The 24146-nt window shown below is 34.2% G+C and overlaps 1 protein-coding gene across 1 annotated transcript in view; it reads left to right on the forward strand.

The window, feature by feature from the left end:
* Window positions 1–24146, forward strand: part of DNAH14 (dynein axonemal heavy chain 14) — a 577586-nt gene that overhangs the window by 455355 nt on the left and 98085 nt on the right. The window contains 8 exon segments of the mRNA XM_074220908.1: window positions 542–636; window positions 1747–1906; window positions 5855–5986; window positions 16093–16188; window positions 17024–17164; window positions 20614–20829; window positions 22239–22469; window positions 22785–22906. Coding sequence (XP_074077009.1) covers window positions 542–636; window positions 1747–1906; window positions 5855–5986; window positions 16093–16188; window positions 17024–17164; window positions 20614–20829; window positions 22239–22469; window positions 22785–22906 — 1193 coding nt within the window.

A 24146-nucleotide genomic window follows, 5' to 3' on the forward strand; every position in this document is an offset into this window, starting at 1 on the left:
GTAAGATCTGGCACACATGAAGTCTTAACAGATATTTATTAAATTAAAATCATAGAATCATTTAAAATTTAAACTTAATATTTCCACTAACATTTTCCTCAAAAAGTGTGGCTTTTGACGGATCAACCTGTGATTATTAGAATTATTAGGAAACTTTACCTCTCTAGGAAAACCCATTGTCTCTTCATGCTAGTAAATGTTAGAGCCTATTTCATGAGAACTACTGATATTTTCTGTTCTCTTATTTGATGCTTTTGATGAATAGAAATTTTATCCATATATTTCTCCTTATAACTCTCCTCTCTCCTTTTTCTCCTTTTCTATCCTTCTTTCTCTTTTTTCCTTCCCTTTTTCTTTACCCTTCTAATTCTCTCTCTCTTATATGATATGAGTATCTGAAATACATTGTTAAACTACTGAAGTTATAATCAAAATAAGCACAACTAATGACATTCTGTGTTCAATCAGTGAGCATTCTTATTTGACATTTAATAACTATAACTAATAGTCATTTATTTTTGGTGTTGTCTCCTTACTATAGAAAACACAAGAAGAGCTAAGTAATGTGATACCAGCTTTTGAAGAGGCGGTTCTGGCACTAAATGCCCTAAATAAAAGTGACATAGCTGAATTAAGGTGATTTTCCAGTTCATTATTTAATTTCTAAATTTTTTATTTAATTCTTTAAGTATTCATTGGTAAACTTCAAAAAATGACCTTTGTGATTTAATACTATTCTGGTTTTCCTCCTAACTCTCTATGACTAACCATTTTTCTAAAAAAAAAAAGCTAAAAATTATATGTAAGTGAGAATTTTAAATTATAATTCTGTTTTTCATTTTAAAATAATGCAATTAGAATTATATTCCCAATTAGATGTAAGGGAGATGTAGACAGGGGATGTCATTTTGTTTTTAAAAATGAGTATGTAATGAGTGCCCTAGTGCTGAACAAAGACAAACATAAAAAGGCATTTAATCAATGTTTATTGATTGATTGAATGAATACCAGACTCAATCAATAAACATCTATTTAAGCAAGCAAGTTTAAAACAAAATCCTCAAGCCCAATCACTTCAAAATAGCAGCTAATTCACAGATGACAGAGTAATTAAACTTGCAAGAAGATAGATGCTCCTAAGCTTCTGAAAACCTACTGACATAATACCAGAAAACCAAGTGAAAAACTCCAAATTCTTTAAATGACCCCAAGTTTTCACCCCAAGTTTTTCTCTATGGAAATAAGATAATAAAATATCACAGTGTATGAATAATTTAAATGAGCATCTCACAGAGGCCAATATGGGGATTCACTGCAACCTGTAATCAAAGAACTTTAAATAAATGGAGTCAAATAAAAATTCTAAAAAGAACCAAAAAAAAGAGTCAAAAATATCATCTAAGAAATGTATGATTAGAATAGAAGATGGAATGATCACATAGTGAAACAAAATGATGATAGATAGACAACCACTGGAGACCTTCAGAGAGATGTCGGAAGATATGGACAAGAGGTGCAGAAGATGTGGAGCCATAAATGGATGGCAATCCACAGAACTGGAGTATGTTCCAAAGGGAAGAGGTCCCCAATTCATTTGCATTTTCTAGTATTGGAATATCTAAGTCATGCTACTCAGTAGAATGAGAGCTCCTTAAAAACAAAGATTGTGTCCTTAGAGTGGAAACCCTTGTTAATAAAGCAGAAACTGAACGTTTTTTTTTACTTTAATTCTTGGATCTATTACAGAGTGTACACAAATCCACCCTATCTTGTACTAACTGTCATGAATGCAGTATGTATACTTCTGGAAGAGAAACCTAACTGGCCAACTGCAAAACGACTTCTTGGAGATTCTGGATTCCTCAAAAAATTGATTAACCTCCATAAAGATAACATATCTGAAAAGGTAAAAAGTAAAGACCTTGTAAGGTATTTGAATAGCAGATTTCAAGTGTATATTTGGCTTAGAAAGCAAAGGTAACTGTATCCTTGATGGAAATGAAGGTTCAGGGTAACCAAAAGAGCTTTGGATTCAAACTGGCTAATAATATAGGACCACAGGATTTAGAGCAGGAAGGGACCTTTGGGATGATATAGTCCAATCTTTTCATTTTACAAATGAGGAAACAGGTCCACGGAGGTCAGGTATTTAGCTTGGTGTGAGTCAACTGTGAATGGCAAGGCAGGCACCTTGACTCCAAAAGAAGGTACCTTAAAGATCATTCAGAACAATCTCATCATTTTACACATAAGGAAACTGAGGAAAGGAGCATGAATCAGGGGATACAGTATGGTTCAGTGGACTGAAGTCAAGATGATCCGGGTTCAAAACACATATTTATTACCTGTATAACCTTGGGCAATTTATTTAAACTTCCTGTTCTCAGTTTCCTTATCTGAGAGGGGTTTCTAGCTGCAAAAAAGAATGGGAATGTGGTAAAGGATGGAGGGATGGAGGCCAGTTGGGTTTCTCTTCCAGAAGTATACATGGGAATTAGGATGATGATCCAGTTGTCAGTGACTACATCCTGCTGAAGAGGGGCAATGTAGGGTTCTCAGGAAGGTCAGTGGTGGCTTGTGGATCAGAAGGAGGCAGCAGCTTGATCTAGGGAAATAGGCTGTGAAACAACAGAATTTTGATAGGAGACCGTCATTTTGTAATAATATTGTGTGGAAGGACCTAGAAAACCTTTAGACAGTAAGAATAACTAGGAGAAAAGGATATCCACAAGGGCCACATGTATCAATGGTTTTACAGAACCAAGTAGATAACAAACAAGAGGACGAGCAAAAACAGAAACACCAGAGAGCACTTAACAGAGGTCATCAAAGGCAAGTGTTCTCCTCTTGAAGAGAAAAAGAGACTTGTAGTCTTTTCCATGATATATTCAGTCCAGAGCCCAACCTATTGGGAATTGATAATATGCATACAGCAATAGCTAAAGGAAAGAACAACAAAAACAACATAGAGAAGTGGTGATGATAAAATTGTATTCTTTGATTTTGGTGGTTAATAGTGAAATCAATGTATCTAACATATATCATATGGTAGTTACTTGATCCAGGCAGAACTAGTCTTCTCGGTATGTAAGGGAACACTGCAGGATACTAGGGCATATTGTGTATACACACACACACACACACACACATACACAAACATGTCTTTCACTGACTACCTGCTCTGATTGTGGAAATCACTGAACAGTGAAAAAGCTGGGACCTGATTAAAGCAAAATCAAATTAGTCCTTGGGAACTCAACACATATAAAGCAGGGTGAAACATTCTTAGTTAGCTCTGTTTGGTTTTAGGTGAGTGTCACATTTAATAGTGAGCCATGCAGTCATTGTTCAGGAATAACCAAGTAGGAAACACTTCTCTTCAAAGGAGGACAATGGGAAAACTGAGACAGAAGGAACCTATTTTGGACTGAGACCAAATATTATCCTTTCAGCCTGTTTCTGAATACTTCTCCCTGTTGTGGCATAAACTTTTCCAGTTCTTACAAATGGAAGACTACTGACTTAGTGATCCATCAGACACTAATGCCTAAAGTCAAACCTCAGAATAAAATTTATCATAGTCCCAAAGATTTTTTTTACCCCAAATAGCAAACTTCACCAGTTATACCTTAAGGCTAAATATAGTTGTTTTCTCTCATGGGTTGCTATAGCAATAAAAGTTCACCAGTTCAAGCACATAAGAAATTTCACTTAAAATTCATCAATTGCTTTTGTTTTCTTCTTCTGCAGTTTAAATTTGCCTTGGTGTAAGGACAAATCAATAGAAATCATTTCTGTATTAGAAAGGAACTTGCAGGTCTGCAACAAGCCAAGTTCACTATTTAGAAATTGTCTAATTAAAGTTAGCTTATTTCCCAGGCTAGTTGCCCATACTGAATTAACAGGGACCTCAGAGAAAGGAGCTGGGTTTGTTGGCCCTGCCTGACCACCCATCTATCCTGTGGTGTTACATAAACTCTGACTTTTAGGTTTCAATATTATGATAGAAGATCAAACAATTTATTTTGTCATAAGTAATAACAGTTATAACTTCCTCTTAACATTATGCAAAAATGGAAAAATCTAGTTACCAAAAAAAGACTGATAAATAGCATTACTGATTTTAAAACAGTTCTCCAATGATTTTTTGTCTTTTTTAATGTCTTTAAACAATAATAATAACTAAGAAATTAACAAATTTCTAATCCATTTGTCTTTACCTTTATTGCTAGGAATAGTGTCAAATTAAATCTCCAAATTAAAAACTTTTGATGAAGATCTATTACTAGATATTTCTAAAATCTCTTTTTTAGTTTTTTGAGGTTTTTTGCGAGGCAATGGGGTCAAATGACTTGCCCAAAGTCACACAGCTAGGTAATTAGTAAGTGTCTGAGGTTGGATTTGAACTCAGGACCTCCTGACTTCAGGGCCAGTGCTCTATTCACTGTGCTACCTAGCTGCCCCAAAATCCTTTTTTAACTCAATTAACAGTCTTATGAATTCCAAAAGTCATCTTCTTTTCAACAATGCAATTTACCAATGTTCTAGTTTATGAAAGTATTTGTCCTTATTTATAATCATCAGTGTTAAGAACTTTACTTTAACCCTTACTTTTCTTTATAGAATAGCTATATAGAGACCATATTGTTAATACATGCCTTTACTCTTGAGAGATTTTGTTATCACGATTCCTAGAAAGGGGCAGGTCTTAGATTACACTGGAATTGAATTGCATTTAATAGCCTTTTTTTCTTCTAAGAAAAACCATAAGAAGGAAAGAGGAAAAATTAAGTATAGAAAAATTCCCAGAAGGGATCCAAGTTAGAACATGGAATGGGAGCATAGACTATTCCCTTTCAAGGTGGAAATTTCCAGGTAAATTTTATCTGCTGTCACCAAGCCACTTTGGTCAAGGATGACTGAACCTCCCATGGAAAGGAGACAGCAAGAACAAAGCTAAGAGCAGAGGGATTCTCAGAGGGAGGGGCTTTCTCACATAGAGAAAGTTTTGTCTAACTGAAGGAAGACATTTTTTATTTATTTGCCTGTTCAAGGTTCATTTCTCCTGACTTTCTAAATCAAATTGGGGCCAGGCAGTAGAAAAAATGACCATACATTTTTTCCTCAAATCCTGTCCTGCAAATTTTTCCCAGTTCTTTAGGGGGTACAGGATTGGTACAGTTCAGCAAAGAGTAAGCCAGAGTGAAGGTATTTTTTAGATACTGGGAGATCAGGAATTGCTGAACAGGTGGGGTGGAGAAAGTGGGGAAGGTCTGATGCAGTTCAGGATTTATACTCCTTTTGGGAGAGTTGGGTTGAGGGAGGGGGAGAATTTGAGAAACAGAATGGGGCACAGAATCTTAGTTCAAAAAAAATCTGGATATGAGGGATTTTGTTCCACTTGTCTTGCTTCTGACGTGAATTGTTCAGGTCAATGAGGATGTTGGGGAATTTTGGGAATTCAAGGTCTCCATGAAGAAGAGTTTTATGAGAGGTGAGGATCCACAGAGTATCCACAGTATAACCACTAGCTATAATTAGGACCTGCATGTAGGGGAAGGAATGTCCGACCCACTGTCATTTAGTTCTGGTTTAAACAGAGAAAGAGGCTTCCTAGTTCTCTTCTCTGTTTCTAGCCAATTCCACACCTAGCTAGGGTTTCAGAAAGAAACATTCTGGGTGTCCTGGAAAGGAGGAAGGGGAGAATGCCTAGGAAGGAGTCTTACCCCTCAAATCAATCCTGTCTCCCAAAACGACCAGGGTATAGCAGTTATCCTTAAATACAGGGGCTTGGTAGGTCCAGGAGAGGCCTGCAAGGGTTCCTTTTCTCATAAAAAATCTTTATTCCCTCTAGGCATTTGCAAGATTGAAAAGATATTTAAGTTTACCTGATTTCAACCCAGCAAAGATTGCTCAAGTGTCTATTGCCTGTTGTTCCATCTGCCAGTGGGTGATAGCTTTAAATAACTACCATGATATACTACAGGTATGCCTTTTCATCCCTAAAGGATAAAATGTATTGCAATTATTTCTCCAGTGTAAATGTATTTTGGGAATATTGATGTCATAGTGGACCTAACATTACGACTCTGTCAGTTGAGTTTCAATTTTGATTGGTTACAAAGAAATGCAACAAGGATTAAAGAAGCCCTTAGATTTTTTGCATATGACCCACCTCGTCTCCATGTGGAAGCTTATCTAGTCTGCAGAGTAGGATAGGGTGCTTCACATGGTCTTCAGACATCTACTATGGTAGTGGGGCCCTAACTCCACATAGGTGGGACTTCTTATGCCCCTAGGTCACCTGAAGTCAATTATGTCCCAAGGACAGCTTTGTGACCTTTTAGAAAACACTAATCCCTATACAACAGGACAAATAATGAGAACCATGGTCCTATTAAACTAGGATACTTCAAGAGAGCCATGACCTCAACAGTATGACTCCTCCAGGTCCTTCCTTTATTCCTCCAGAGAGGACCTACCCAGTATACTTAGGACCTTCCCCAGTATATCTCATGAATAATGAGGAAATATTTATGCTGTAGATCTCTTATTTCTTGATAAATAGTTATACAATATATACATTTCAGACAAAATTAAAATTTGTACTTTATAAAATCAACAGCAAAAAGTTATAATCCTTTCATTATATTTTATAGTCATAGTAACATTTCTGAGTACATAATTCCAAATATCTTCAAATAGACCATCAAAAATATGTTCTATTCCTTTTTTTCAAATTTTTGTTTTCTTATTTTCTAAGCACTTGTAACGGTAACTTTCAACAATCATTCTTTTACATTTTTCTCCCTCCCTTTCTTCCCTCCCCTCTCCCCTGACAGAAAACAATGTAATAAAGGCTCTGCATATATAACCATGCTAAATATAGATCTATATTAATCATGTAGTGAAAGAAGAATCATATCCAAATGAAATAAAAAATTAGAGATAAAAAAGACATAATTCATAAGATAACTTTAAAAAAAAACTGAAGATAGTAAACTTTGGTTTGCATTTAAACTCCACAGTTCTTTCTCTGGATGTGGATGGTATTCTTTATCACAAGTCTTTTAGTATTGTTTTGGATTATTGCACTGCAGAAATAAAGTTCATCATAGTTGATTATCACTCCATCTTGCTATTAGTGTGTATAATGTTCTTCTGGTTCTGCTCATTTCACTAGCATCAGTTTGTGCAAATCTTTCCATGCATTTTCTAAAGTCTTATATCATAGTGTTCCATTACATTCATATACCACAATTTATTCAGCCATTCCCCAATTGCTACTAGGAAAAGAGCTGCTATAAATATTTTTGTATATGTAAGTTTTTACCCTTTTCTGTGATCTCTGTGTCATTTAGTTCTGTAGGTCTGTATTGATATTGTAGTGATATTGCTGGGTCAAACAGTATGTGTAGTTTTATTACCCTTTGGGCATAATTCCAAATTGTTTTCCAGGACGTTTGGATCAGTACACAACTCCACCAACAATGCATTAGTGTTCCAGTTTTCCTACATCCCCTCCAACATTGATCATTTTCCTTTGTAGTCATATTGGTCAGTCTGAGAGGTGGGATGTTTTAATTTGACTATTACTTTTGCTAAAATTTTCTTTAGTCAGTCAACCTATAACTCTTTTTGAAAATATTTTATTGATGCTTTTCACCATACTGTCATTTCCCAATCTCCTTCCCCTCCTATAGAGTCCTCCCTTTTTGCAAAAAAAGGGAAATTTACTTAAAACAAACCAAGATATTGATCCTGTCTGACAATATATGTCACATTCTGTATCTATAGTCTATCACCATTCTAAAAAAAATGGAAGCTATGGTGCACTCTTAGTCCTCTGGATACACAAAATCATAGAATTTTGAGATTTGGGAGGAACCTCAGAGATCATCTCTGAACCTGTATAAATATTAGGTCTAGCCAAGTTTGCTCTTCTCCATGCTAAACATCTCCATTTTTTTCAATAGACTTCAATTGACATGAACTCAAACCTCTTCACTTAGGTGCTATTTTCTGTATGCTCTCTAGGTTATCACTGTCCTTCTTAAACTGTTGTGCTCAACAAGATCTAGGTAAACTACAGCATTATGTTATGACTCTGCACAATGATGTTCTAGTCCTTCTCATTTCACTTTGCTTCAATTCACATAGGTCTTGCATTGTTTTTCAGAAACCACCCCACTGGTCATTTCTTATATCACAATAGTACTCATAATCATGTGCCACAGCTTATTCAACCATTTCTCAATTGCTGAGCATTCCCTCATTTCCAATTCTTTGCCACCACAAAAAAAAGAACTGCTATAAATATATATTTTACATTTAGGTTTGGTGCTTTCATCTCTTTGGAGCTTGGATCTATATGCAGTTTTATATGCCTTTGGGCATAGTTCCAGATTATTTTCCAGAATCACTGAACTAGTTCATAACACTTACAATTCATTAATGTATCTGTTTCCCTCATTCACTCCAGAATTTTCCATTTCTGAAAGATTTGAGATTGTACTTCAGAGTTTTTTAATTTGCCTTTCTCTAATCAACAGTGATTTAGACCATTTTTTATATGACTACAAATAGCTTTGATTTCTTCTTCTGAAAAGTACCTGTTTATATCCTTTGTCTATTTAGCTGTTATTTTTATAAATTTGACTCAGTTCCCTATAGATTTCAGAAATGAGGTCTTTATTGAAAAATCTTTTATAAAAATTTTTATATTATTTCACCATCTATGGTATCTCTGAGCAATATGCAGTTTCCCTGATTATGTCTTTTAATTAGGTCAAATTTTGCTTTTATGGGCAGTAAAGTGGTACAGCTGATAGGGTGCTGGGACTGGCGACAGGAAACTCATCTTCTTGAGTTCAAATCTAGTTTCAGACTTTAACTGTGTGATTCTGGGCATATCACTTAATCCTGTTTGCCTTGGTTTCCTCATCTGTAAAATGAGCTGGCAAAGGAAATGGCAAACCATTCCAATATCTTTGCCCCCCCAAAAAAAAACCCAAATGTCACAAAGAGTTGGACACAACAACAACAAACATTTTTGCTTTTGCTTTGTCTGAAATTAGGATTTTTCAGTTGAAGCATGATAAATTCAGCTCCTGTCCCTTTATTTTAACTCTGTATATGTTTTCCTGTTTCCAGTGTGTCCCTTATAAACAACATATTCTTGAATTCTAGTTTCTAATCCATTCTGATACCTGCTTCCATTTTATAGTTTAGTTCATATCATTCGCATTCACAGTTATGATTGCTAGCTATGTATTTTCCTCCATTCTATGTTTTATTATTTCTCTCTTTTTATTCCATTCCTCCTCAAAAGTCTATTTTGCTTCTGACCACTATTTCCCCTTAATCTGTTCTCCATTTTAATCACATCCTCCAATCCTATATCTCTTACCCCTGCCCCTTCTATTTTTCAATGTAGATTTCTTTACACTGCATGTATATATACACACACACATATATATACATACACACATACACATATATTCTTCTCTTTTAAACCAATTCCTATGAACATACCTCTTTCATGTGAAGAAATTTTCCTCATTCTAACTCTCCTTTCTTCCTTCTCCCAGTGGATCACAGCCTATATTTTTTTGGAGAGATCATTCTAACATAATCAATTCACACACACACCCCTGTCTTTGTATCCTGTTTCTATACTGCCCCAAGAGTGAAAGAATTCTTAGGAGTTACATGTATCATTTTCCATCTAGAATATAAACAGTTTAACTTTTTTGAGTCCTTTATGATTAGTCTTTCATGATTTGCTTCATGTTGTATTCATGTTCATGTTCATGTTAACTTTCTTATTAATCTTCTCCTGAGTCTTCAGTTTGAATGTCAGATTTTCTATTCATCTCTGGTTTTATCATCAGGAATATTTGGAAGTCCTCTGTTTCATTAAATATTTATTTTTCCCCTGAAAAAAGGATTATAGTCAGTTTTGCTGAGTAATTATTCTTAGTTGTAATCTTGGCTTCTTTGCCTTCCTGAATACCATATTCCAAGCCCTCCAATCTTTTAACATAAAAGCTGCTAAATCTTTTGTGGTCTTGACTAAATCTCCATGATATTTGAATTTTTTTCCCTGTAATATTTTCTCTGGGATTCCTGGAATTTGGCTATAATACTCTATTCTGCGAGGTTTGATTTCGGGGATCCCTTTCATAAGATGATTAGAGGATTCTTTTTATTTTATACTGTGGAACTAAGATATTGTGAATTTTTTCTTGATTACTTCCTTAAATATGATAGCTGAGCTCTTTTTTTGATCATAGTTTTCAAGGAGCCCAATAATTCTTTTGTTGTTGTTGTTTTTGTAAGAAAATGGGATTAAGTAACTTGCCCAAGTTTGCACAGCTAGGTAATTATTTAGTGTCTGAATCCAGATTTGAACTCAAGTCCTCTTGACTCCAGGGCTGTTGCTCTATCCACTGTGCCACCTAGCTTCCCCCCAGCCCAATAATTCTTAAATTATCTCCCTTTGACCTATTTTTTCTGGGTCACTTGTTTTTTGATGAGATATTTCACATTTTCCATTTTTTATCCTTTTTACTTTGTTTTATAGATTCTTGTTATTTCATGGAGCCATTAGTTTTCCTTTGCCTAATTATAATTTTAAAGTAATTATTTTCTTCAGTGAGCTTTTGTACCTCTTTTTCTGCTCACCCAGTCCTGCTTTTTAAGAACTTCTTTTCTTCAGGGAATTTTTGTGCCCTTGTACCATTAGGTCAATTCTGTTTTTTAAAGTGTTTTTTTTTTCTTTTCAGTAATTGTCTTATCCTCTATTACCATGTTGTTTATTCTCTTTCCATTTTTTCCTCTATAATTTAAGAATTCTATTCTTGAACATCTCCCATCCACATTAGGTTGACTTCTACTATGGAATTTTGGTTCATAGAATCTTGTCTATCCTTCTTCTGAATTCTTTAAAATTTATTTTCCTGACATCTGGGGTACATGTCAGACTATATCTGGCTTTCCTCTCTTTCTCTATCACAAATTTTAGGAGGTAGTATTTACTTCTTCCCAGGGTTCCCATCAATTCTAATCCAGCAATTGATTTCTTCTTAATAATCATGATCAGATATAGACTAGAATTTATTCTTGTTTGGTTTCTATACCTTTTGAAGGATGGAATTATCATCAAAGCAAATCAAAAAGTTATTAGCTTATCTGCTTTTGGCAAAGAGCTCTAGCAGATGTCTATATAATTGAAGTCCTCTATCAATACTGTATCATACCTTTATTTTTGTTCTTTTTTTCCCAAAATTGCTCATCTATTTCCTCTTCCTTTCCAAGGGTTTGGGTGGTGTACTCCAAAGACAATAACCACTGCTTCTTTCACTTTCCTTTTTTTCTTTCCAGGAGAAGGGGAGATATGGAAGGAGGAAAAATAATAAATGCTTGATAATTTTTAAAAATTGTTTTAAACAAAAAAAACCTTAGCTGTTCTAAAAGTCAGTTAATTAAGATTGCTTTCTATTTGGGGAGGGGGAAGGGAAGGAAGGATGGGAGAAAAATGTGAATCTCAAAACCTTGCAAAAAATGATTATTAAAAACTATCATTGCATGTAATTGGAAAAATAAATAAATAAAATATTTTAAATGCATTAATTAGCTATATAGGACAATTGCATAGGAATTTAATGCTGAAAAATATGTTTAGAATAATCACTTGCATTTCTTTTGACAAAAGATAAGATTTTTCTTAAATGGCAAAACAAGAATCCTATATCCTAAATTTTGATTCTTGTTCTACTTAGGAATTTCCCATCTTCTCCCCATACTCGTTTCAATGATATTCATGTTCCTATTTAACATTTACTTAAGACTAGATTTCATGATTCTATTACAGTTCCATTGGTAAAGAATAAACTTATTAAGCCATTGATGAAGGAATTGACATGATTCAATATCAAAGGGATGTGTGGAATAAAGCAACATGTAGTTGTATCATCATCAAAAGCTTTCATTAAGCATCTATTTTGTAAAAGCATGAGAGAAGCAATTAAGAAGCAATTACCAGGTCTTGGTCAATCATGTTTGTTTGGGGATGAGAATATTTTAAGGTTTCAGTTTACTTTCATATTTCCTTTGTTTTTGAGTCACTTCTATCATTATGAACCTGTACTCATCCAATCAACCAGAATTTTTTAAGTACCTACTATGTGCCAGATGTTATGAGAGGTGCTAAAAAAGGCAAAAAATAAAAATTTGCTATCGAGCATCCTACATTCTATAAACGAAGGTAACACATACATGGTTAAGTATGTACAAAATGTATGCAGCATAAATTTAATATGGAATGAGGAGAAATTAGAGTCTTGGAGGGTGGGAAGGGGATAAGGAAAGATTTTATGTCACAAAGGGGGCTTTGAAAGAAATATTTCAGGAAAAGCAAACTGCCCATTAAAAGACATAAAGAAAAAAGAAGAAATGTAATATGAAAGGAACAGCAAGACCAGCCTCAAGTCTCTCCCCACTCTAATATGGCCTCCTTTTAAGCCACTAAAGTGATTTTCATAAAAACGCATATCTAGTTATATCATACCTGTTTCCTCACTCAATAAACTCCACTAGTTCCCTGTTGCCTTCTGGATAAAATACAAAATGCTTTGTTTGTTATTCAGAGTCCTTCATAGCCCAGACCTCTCCTATCTTCCCATTCTTCTTACACTTTACTCTCTGACACATCCTTTTTGATCCAGTGACACTGACCTCCTCCCCTCTTCTAGGAACAAGGCACTCCATCTCTCAAATACATTCCAAGATGTTCTCTCTGCTTATCCCAGATGCCTGGTATACTCTCCCTCTTCCTCTCTGACTACTACCTATCTGACTTAATCTAAAATCACAATTTCTGTAGGAAGCCTTCCCCACCACTTAATTCCAATGCCTTCCTTCTATTAACAATTTCCTATTCATTTATATGTAATCATCCTGTTTTGTAGATATTTATTTGCATATTGCATATTTGCATTAAATTGCAAGCTCCTTGAGAGACAGAACTCTTTTGAATATTTTTATAGGCATTTAATAAATGTTGATTGATTGATTAGACCATGGGATGTATAAAAGGGAATAATGTATGATATGGCGGGAAAGATAGTTTGAAGACAGGTTGTAACAGACTCTCTGTGACCAATAGAAGTTATGTTTGTCTGTTTTTATTTAATTCTGATTCAATAGGGACTTTGTTGAGCAACACAGTGACACAGTCAGATCTGTTAAGAGGCTCAGTAATGGCAGCTGTTTTGGAGAGCGAGAGATTTGAGGCAGGGAGAATAACTAACTGGGAGACTATTATAGCAATCTAAACCAGAGGTCCTAATTACCTAAACCAGGAAAGTTGCTGTGTGAATAGAAAGGAAACAGATTGAGAGATGTGGATCTTCACTTGACATAATTTGATAACTAATTGGATATGAAAAGTGAGGGAAAGTGAGAGGATGAGAATAAATCTGAGAGCATAATTGGGTTATTGGAAGCATAGTGATTTCCTCAAGACATATCAGGGAGTTGAGAAAAGGGTTGAGTTTGGTGAAAGATAATTCAATCTTAAGACATGTTGAGCATGAGATGCCTATGGGACATCTGGTCTGAAATATCCAATAGGCAGCTGGTGATATGAATCAGCTTAAGAGACAAACCAGGTGAGCTTATAAGGTTCTGGATATTAGTGGCATACAGAAATGATTAAGCCCGTGAGAGGTGATAAGGTCACCAAGGCTGGTGACTTAGCCCAGCACCCCCTCATTCAAATCAAAATCATGTGCTTTGTTATGGCATCATCTCTCTGATAGCATGGTCTTCTTCAATAATGAAAAAAAAAGAATAGTTCAGTGTCTATTGTTCGTTTCTTACTAAAATTTAAACAGTGACAAAGTAAGTGGAATGTTTATATTTCTATAGGTTCAAAACAGGAAGAATAGTTGCTATTATTTGGGATGGTTGGGAAATGCTATTTGATTATGCTCTTTATGAAGAGTAAAAGCAATATCTAAGCAGAATGGAATCTGAGAATGGATATTAATTTGAATAAGTTGTATTTGATTGCACTGAGGCTTTTAAAAAAAAGATACACAAGGACAACTCTGGGAGACCAGTTATAAACAATGCCATCTGCATCCAAAGGAGGAAAAAACAAACCACAGAATCTGAATGCATATTATGTTCTCTTTTTTAAAAACTACTCAACTATTTTTTCCTTCCAATTATCTCATGGTTTTCTTTCTTGCCCCTTAGTCCTAATTCCTCTTACACAAACTGACTAATGACAAGAAAAACAAAAACAAAAAAACAAAAAGGGACAGTTAAGTTGCCCAGTGGATAGAGCACAGGTCCTGGAATCAGAAGGACCTGAGTTAAAATCCAGCCTCAGACACTTATTGCTTACTTAGCTGTAGAACCTTGAGCAAATCACTTAACCCCACTGCCTTACAAAAACAAAAACAAAAAAACAAAAAAAACCCAACAAGCTGACTAATGTTTTACTCAACTGTACATGTACAACTTTTACCAGACTGCTAACCTCCAAGGATAGGGAAAAGGGGTAGGGTTGGGAGTGGGGGGGGGGGGGAGAAGGAGGATAGAAGGTAGGTAGAAAAGTGTTTAATTTATGAATATGCAAATGTATGAATAAATAAAAATAGTTTTACCTCCATGCAAATTAGTAAAGATGGAAAAGTAATAACTGGAGGGACTTCAGGAAGAAAGGCATTCTGATTCATAATTGATTTTTAACTGTAATCTAATGATTGTGAATTTCATTTTGGAAATATAGCCCCCAAAAAGATGACTTAAATGTTCATGACCTTTTACCCACAATTCCACTGCTAGGCATATACCTCAAAAAGATCAGTTATAGAATTAAGGATACAATATGTACCAAAATAATTTATCAATCTTTGTAATAATCAATCTTTGTGCCCCTGAGGTTAAAGGAACCTGTGATTTCTGTCTATCCAGTTGTAAACTAAAGGCAAATCTAATGTTAATAGATTTCCTGTATTTCCCTACAAAGAATTTAGAAAAGAATCAAATTCTCAGGGGTGGCTAGGTGTCGTAGTGGATAAAGCACCGGCCTTGGAGTCAGGAGTACCTGAGTTCAAATCCAGTCTCAGACACTTAATAATTACCTGGCTGTGTGGCCTTGGGCAAGCCACTTAACCCCATTTCCCTTACAAAAAAAACAAAACCTAAAAAAAAAAAATTACAAAGAATCAAATTCTCATTGAATCAAATATAGTGGAAATTCATAATTAACATCACTTGTTAATTCCCCAAAAAGTAGCATTTGCCCAAACTATTTTGAACTCCCTTATCAAATTTTCCCCCCTTCATAATATGGTCATTTTATTCACAAGGTATCTCTCCCCTATTCTAAGTAAGACATATTGGGGATAACTTGCTGGCACACTGTGGGGCCTAAAATCAGGAATATTCATCTTCCTGAGTTCAAATCTGGCCTCAGATACTTACTAAAAATGTGACTCCAGGCAAATTACTTAACTCTGTTTGCCTCAGTTTCCTCTTCTGTAAAATGAGCTGGCAAAGGAAATGGCTAACCACTCCAGTGACTTTGCCAAGAAAATCCCAAATGGAGTCAGTAAGAGTTGTACACAACAGAAACAACTAAAAAACAACCACAACAAAAACATATTGAACCAAATGGCAACAACATAAGTATATAAGTAATGTACTTGTTTATTAGTAAATTGAATTTATGTAGACATGGTACAAATGGAAAATGTATCAATCAAATCTGCTGTTATTATTATTTAAGCAGTTTGATTCTAAGAGCTAGGAGCTCCTATTTTATATATATATATATATATATATATATATATATACATACATATATTTTATAGTATGCAGATACTATAAAATATATACTTATATAAAATAAGTTGCTAGCTGTATGTATATATATGTGTGTGTATATGTGTGTGTGTGTACAATGTATATATATGTACATACATATAAAATATGAGTGGAATTTTTGGCACGAAAATAATTCTTAGTAATTATTACTTGCTCATGTCAAAATATTGTGACTTTTTTTTTATCTAGTTGTTGAAGCCAAAACAACGCCAAGTAGCTGAGGCTCAGAAAGTATTACAAATTGGTCGAGAAAAGCTGATAGTAAAACAAAAGGGATTAGAATTGGTAAGAAACTTATTTGTTTATTTTGTTATTCTGTCCTAAACTTTCAACAATTTTACCATGCAGGAAATATTAGGAAGAAAAATTAAGTATTTTTTAGTTCATCATCTCATCATATATCCCTAACAAAAATCACAGTGACATCATATCATATCATATAATCATAATTTGAAATGGTTTAAGAGATCATTTAATATTTGAAATGTGGCATAGGAGAGGAGGTATTTATATAAATAAATATTTATCATGGACTCAGCATCATACAACTTATTATGTTTCAGTCATTTAATCTAATTAACAAGAATAATGAAAAGCAGCATAAGAAAGTGAAGTGGTATCCACTGCACAGCCAATCTGCTGGTAGAAATATAAGTCCCCACATGACTATAGGATAGCTAATCACGGGGCTTGTCTCCAGTAGAAGCCCATCACTGTGTTTATCTATTATCTTCTAACACAACAAGAAAATTTAATCACTATAAATATGAATTCTACTTGGGACTTAGAACCCATTTTCTGTAAGGACTACTATTATTTAATATTGAATGGACTATGAAGCAGCTTTATAAAATAGAGTTTTAAATTTTAAATCAATGGATCAGTGGACAAGGTTTTACATCTTAACTTTGCCTGCATACTACCCATGTGTGAATTTGAATAAATGACTTAAACTTTCTGAACTTCAGTCTCCTTATTGATAAAATAATGGGGTTAGACTGAATTAACAAACAGGTCCCTTTCATTGCTAAGTTGATGACCCTAGGACATTATTAAAAAGTTGAAATTGTTAAGCAAAGTGGACTAAATGTTTTCATCTTTTATTTACATTAACTTTCAGGTTGAAGAACATTTGCACTCTTTGCAACTTGCCTACAAAAACAGTGTTACCGAAAAAAACTGCTTAGCAGATCGGAAACTACTGACAACTAAACGTTTACATACTGCCTCCATATTACTAACATGTCTAGAAGAAGAGAAGGTATTTCTGTTCTTTTTTTGAGAATTAGCATGATCATAAAGTTTATTATTTTTATTATGACCTATTTAACTTAAATAGAATTTTTCTGAAAATAATTCAAAGAGTTACTTTCCTCTTAAGGAGGAAAAATGACCTCATCTGATTCTCCACTGATGTGGAGAATATCATCAGAATATCAGTTCCAGTATAACCATATATAGAAGATTTTTATTCCATATTTCTGATCAAACTATAATTTTAAAATTTTCAGTAGAATTTTAAAATAAGACTAACTATTTAATTCATGCTGTTAGTGGTTAGGGTCATTCATATATATATAAAATTAAGTGCAAAATCTGGGCCCTGAAAAGCATTTCAGTCCACTTTGTCCAAATACAGAAAAGGTCAAAAAAAATGATAGAACAGGCATTCACAAAATCACAGAATGTTAGAGTTAGAAGGGGTCTTAGAAGGCATTAAATCTAATCTATATCTGGTTATGTCGCTACTGCTGTTGTTGTTGTTGTTGTTTTGACTAGGTGAAAGTGGCCATTCCTTGCCTCATTTCTTTCTTAATCACTTATTTACTGAATGCTATATATGTGTCTATAGATGGATGGATTAATGGATGGGCAGACATTTAAGGGACAGCTAGGTGATCCAGTGGATAGAGTGGATAGGGTCTATAGTTATGAAGACTCTTCCTGAGTTCAAATCTGACCTCAGACATTTACTAGCTGTGTGACCCTGGACAAGTCATTTAACCCTGTTTGTCTCTGTTTCTTTATCTGTAAAATGAGTAGGAGAAGGAAATAGTAAATATTGCACTATTTTTTCCAAGAAAACCCCAAATGGGTTCATGAAAATCTGGATATGACTGAAAAGACTGAATGACAACAGATAGATAGATAGATATGTGTGTGTGTGTGTATGTATTTACTTACATATTTATATGTGTATGTAATGTGTCTGGATGTATGTATATCTAAGTAATGCAATGGATTGGGTTCCAGGTCTGAAAAGTTCAAATCCAGCCACATACACTTAACAACTGTGTGATTCTGGACAATTAACCTCTATTTTCCTCAATTTTCTCATCTGTAAAATGACGATAAAAATAGCATCTAGCTCCCACAATTGTCATGAGGATCAATAATAAAATATCTATAAAATTATTAATATAATACCTGATACAGAATAAGTTATATGTTAACCATTCTTCTTCTTATTTTATATATAGGATCTTATTTATCTCAAATTAAATTTCACTATATTAAGCTAATATAGTAATACAGTAAATACAGTTGTCTTTTTAAATCTAATTCTGCTGTCCAAAATGCTAGCTATCCTTTCCAGCTTCATGTCTTCTGCCAACTTGATACGAATATCATCTCATTACTTTCATTAGTCATTGATAAAAAAAAGTGAAACAGCTCAGCACCAAGGATAGCTCCCTGAGAACTAGCTCCTCCTTCCTCCTCCTTTTCATGTGTTTCTCCCTCTCTCTTCCTTTCACTCTTTTGCTCCCTCCTTTTCCCCACTAGACATCCTTTGATCCATTAATAATATCTGTCTGATTCTGGGAATTGAATAAATTCTAAATTCACCATATTTACATTTTGTCCATATGGGTCTCATGAGATACTTTTACAAATGCTTTACTGAAATCTAAGTAAACTACATTGAAAGCATTTTCCTATTCTACCAATCCGATATTTCTAAAAAAGTTTCTGTATTTGGTCCTTTGTTTAGTTTACCATGGCCTGTGATCTGTGACTCTATGGTGACTCGTAATGATCACTGCTTTCTTTCCTAAATATTAATTAGCTATCCATTTAATAATATATTCACAATTTTGCAAGAAATTGAAATCAGGCTTACAATTCTGTACTTTGCCAACCTCTTCCCTTTTCTGAAAAAGAAGTGTTCTTATGTAATCCCAAAGTATCATTTATGTCCTCTTTATCCTTCAAAGATGATCTCTGGGACCCCTTGCCATCTTTTCCCCAGTTTAGCTAGCAGAGAAGTGGGGGGATGCAGAAGCTTAATCCTTTTTTCAAGGAGCCATCACATAATGGGAATCTGGATCTGGTCTTGTTGACTTTTTAACTGACAGTAAAAAATTTCTGGTTTTTGTAAGGGGAAAAAAATCACTAACAGTGATCCCCTGGATGTAGTTCATCTGGATCTGATGATTTGAACTCATTAATGGTCACTAGGTGTTCACTGATTTTCTCCTTGTTTATATTGGCTCTTAAGTCACTGTTAAGCTTTTTTATTCTAATCATACAAGTCCAAAGATATTTTTTTCTTGACAAAGAAACAGAGGCAAAATGACTACTTCGGTCTTCTCTCCATTTTCCTTTGTTATTTTCTTATCCACCCCAGTCTTGTTCCTTCTGAAAGGCTCCTATTGTCCACAAAATGTCTAAAAATGTCAGTATCAGTTTATTCTGAGCTTTAATGGTATCATTCTGAAACTATTATTTGTAAGATCATCCCTCTCTTTTGTATCAATTCTCATTTTCCTGCCCTTCCTTTCAACATATGTATGAGAGAAAGAATTGTATATTTAATGTATTTATTCACTATTTATTTAAATTTGTAATGGCTAGCAAGTTTCCTGTGTATACATCTCAATCTTTTTAAACCTATGTCATTTCTTTGAAATTATTTCTGTTTTCCATAAAATCTATGGTCCCAATCAGACTGTCTAGTTTTTTCTTTTTTTTACTTTTGTTTTTGCAAGACAATAGGGGTAAGTGACTTGTCCAAGGTCACACAGTTGGTGATTTTCTGAGATCAAATTTGAACTCAGTTCCTCTTGACTCTAGGGTTGATGCTCTATCCACTGAGCCACCTAGCTGCCCCCTTTTTCTCTTTTTTTAACATAAAATTTAAGATAAAGTTTTTTTTCCCCTTATTTCTACATTGGGTACTATATACCAGTTCTCCTTGTTATATAGTATATTATTTAAATACACAAAATAGTGTAACAACTCAGGAAGTCAGAAATCACTGCCCTAAAAAGCTAGATATTCCTTGGAAGAATAGGAGTCATAGAATTTTAGAGATAGAAATGAGTTTAAAGATTATCTAAACAGGGGGCTGCTAGGTAGTGCAGTAGATAAAGCACTGGCCCTGGAGTCAAGAGTACCTGGGTTCAAATCCGGTCTCAGACACTTAATAATTACCTAGCCATGTGGCCTTGGGCAAGCCACTTAACCCCATTGCCTTACAAAAAAAAAAGATTATCTAAACAAACCCTCCCTCTTTAAGATGAATAAATTAAAAATTCTAGTTAGCAAGGAAACCAAGACAAGAACTTTACCTTTTACTTTTTTCAGTATGGTAGCAAAATGGAAATGATAGATGCAATTTCAAAATACCTCATTTTTTAAAGTGCACAATAGTATATTTTCAGTTACAAATTGCTATTAATTTTTTTTTATTTTTGTTTGGGCATTAAGTGTCGATGGGAAGAAATAGTGAAGTCACTACAGCAACGGTTGGAAGGAATTATGGGTGATATGCTAATTTCAGCAGCATGTATCGTCTACAGTGGAGTGTTCCCAACTGAGTACCGCCAATTAATTATAAATCAATGGGGAAAGATTTGTATTGAAAATAATATTATCAAATCTTCCAACTTTTCTTTGATTGAAGTCATGGGAAACAAGCATGAGGTATTTATATTTATAGTTGAATACATAATAAAACCTTTTTGGTATATTTTGGTATATTTGGTATATATTTTTGGTATATTTTCTAGATATTGCAGGGGTCAGAAGTCAAAGTGAGGACTCTGGTTGAAATTTCACGTCACAATCACAACTTCTCTCCAGACTTTGTCTCTTATTTGCACCATTTTCTTTTTACCACCCTCCCTATCCTACAGATCCAAGACTATCTGTTCTCTACTTTCTGTGAATCCTCTCAGTTTTGTCTGAGCACTGACTAAAATTTTTAGATTTCCTTCAGTTGTCCTATGCTTACTTTTAAGCATGGAGTTAAATCTTATATTCAGTAGTTTAATCAGCAGATCTAAATTTATTGAATACCTTTTCTGTACTTAACAATATGGAATTATTTTATGTAATTTGTTTTCTTATTTTGGAATAATTCCAAATTTATTTGATAGCCTACAAATTAATCACCCAATCAGAACTGATATACAAACCACAAACTCAATTGCCTGTAGCAGGTACTGATCACTATTAATTTTCTGGAGTCAAAAGATCAATTCTGATTTCATAGAAATCTGGTGGCTGATCTCCCTGATGACCCAGAACCTTCCTTACTCTGTTACTTAGCAATTTTCCATCATCTAAATCTGTCCTTACTGTGATATGGAGAATACTATAGCCTAAATCTAGCCTCAGTGTACACATTTGATTAGATTTCATCTATCAATGAACTTTTTCATATGTCCTTGATAGTACTCACTGAAATGAAATAGAATTCATATGTTCCCTCTACAAGACAGCATGTGTCTTAAGTGCCTCATTATGGCAATGTTGAGAAGCCAGTCATCCTGGCTTCCCAAAGGTATGCCAGTAGAGTGCAAACCCTACCTCTACCATGACTTCAAGTATAAATGCCTGATCCATCAGTTAATCGATCAATGTATGAGTATAATGATAGACTCTAAGTCTGTCATATAGGGACCAACTAAATCCAGCTAAATAGGAACTAACTATATCCAGAAAGGCTCCTCACCAAAGTAGTGACCACCAAATGATGAATTTTAATTGAATATTCATTAAACTTTCAGTTCAAGGATGGAAGGGATTGTGATCTACAATGGTAATGCAACTATATCTAGCAATGAAACCATAGATCTTTGAAATACTAAAGGAAGTACTTACTATACAAAAGGAATCCATTTTCAGATATATTAATTTCAAAGGTCTTTTAAATAGAAAATTTCCCTGGTACCTATTAAAATAATTTGATTTTTAAAATTTTGGTTAGCACACAACTTCCTAGAAATTTATTTTTATGTATTTTTTAAGTAAATTAAACCTCTATCTGAAGAAATTTAAAATTATGAAAAAATTTATAATGTATTTAAAACACTAATTTTTCATTCTAGATGCGCCAGTGGCATAATCAAGGTTTGCCCCTTGGTCAGCATTCAGCAGAAAATGCCATCTTGGTTAAAAATGGACTTGTATGGCCTCTGCTAATCGATCCACATAAGCAAGCACACAATTGGCTACATCAGATGGAAGGTGGCAGATTGCAGGAGATTAATATTGGTGACCCTAATTATCTTAAAATAATTGAAAATGCTATGAAAACTGGAGGATGTCTTCTCTTAAAGGTATTTGGGCAGTGCCTTACCCTAAGCTGCTCACAGAGATCTTTTGGGCCCTGATGAAAGACTGGGGGGGGGGGGTTATTAAATAAGATAGGAGGTGTAACTTTGACACGTTAGAAAAAGCTGAATTTAGCCCAGTTTGTTGCATTCAAATTGTTAATTTCCTCTGAACTGCTTATAAAGTGAGACATTTTGGTCTCAGTTCATTCCAATTGCCTTTCCTGAAAATAAATAAATAAATAAATAATGATGTTCTTTTGACATATTTGTTCCTTGTAATATCAGTTTTGCAAATTACTTTTGCTGGGGTTTTTACAGGATCTTCCTGAAACATTAGATCCAAGTTTAAAATCTGTCTTAAAGAAGGAGGTCTATCAGAAAAGAGGACAACTTTTTATCAAGATTGATGAAAATGAGATTGAATACAATAACAACTTTAGGTACTATGACATATTTCACTTAAATTCCACTTAATTGTTAGAAAAAAGTTCTGTCATTAAACTCATGGCCACATATTTCAACTTGATACAAAGGTTACTACTTCAAGGGAAATAAGAGTTTTCATTTTGAATGATTTTATCTTCATTGCCAACAATCATCAATCAATGCTGAGAAAAGTGCTTTAGAACAAGATTTCTTTTAAAAAAAAAGAGCAATCTATCTTTAAAGCAATTACAATAAATCAGTTGTTTTAAATATATAAAAAGTTCACCTCATAGTCATGTCATTCCCAACATCTAGCTACAGTAACAGTTATAATTTATATAGTTCTTTAAAGTTTATAAAGTGTTTTTCTCACAATAGCCCTTTGAGTGAGGAATTATCAGTATTGTGATCACCATTTCACAGATGAAGAAATCTGAGAAGCTAAATGGGTTGCCATTGAGCCTGGAGTGGTTTCCCATTTCTTTTTCTAATTCATTTTACAGATAAAAAAAAAACCTGGCAAACAGAATTGAGTGATTTGCCCAGGATAACCCAGCTTTTAAGTGTCTGCGGCAGGATTCAAACCCAAGTCTCTTAACTCCAATTGCTTTATTAGTTCAATCATATCATACTGCTTCTGATCCATAATCTCATAGATGAGTATATTTTACAATACAATTTAGAAGAAAAATTGTTTTGTTAACAGGGTATTTAATTTAGTAATATTTTTGACAGTCTGTCAAAACTAATGATGCTGTCTTTACAAATAATGAAAAAAATATCAGACTAGCTTTTCTCTGGGATAGCCAGGTGATTTATTGGTTAGAACCCCATTTCCTAGAGCTGGAAAATTAATGTTCATGAGTTCAAATCTGCCTCAGACATTTAATAGCTTTATGACCCTAGGCAAGTCATTTAACCCTGTTTACCTCAGTTTCCTCAACTATAAAATTAACTGGAGAAGGAAATGGCAAATCACTATAGCATCTTTGTCAAGTTTAGAACACAATTGAAACAAGCTTTCTTTTGTATCTCAGATAAAAATATTGTGAAATTCCCACAGTGTGACCTTTTATAATAAAGCTGTAAATCTTTTTTTTTCATTTTTATTTAAGACAATGGAATTAAGTGACCTGCTCAAGGTCACACAGGCAGGCAATTATTAAGTGCCTGAGGCCATATTTGAACTCAGGTTCCCTTGACTCTGGTGCTCTATCCACTATGCCACTTAGCTGCCACCTAGCTGCCCCCTGT

This window comes from Macrotis lagotis, chromosome 2 (genome assembly GCF_037893015.1).
Source record: "Macrotis lagotis isolate mMagLag1 chromosome 2, bilby.v1.9.chrom.fasta, whole genome shotgun sequence".
Classification (NCBI taxonomy): Eukaryota; Metazoa; Chordata; class Mammalia; order Peramelemorphia; family Peramelidae; genus Macrotis; species Macrotis lagotis.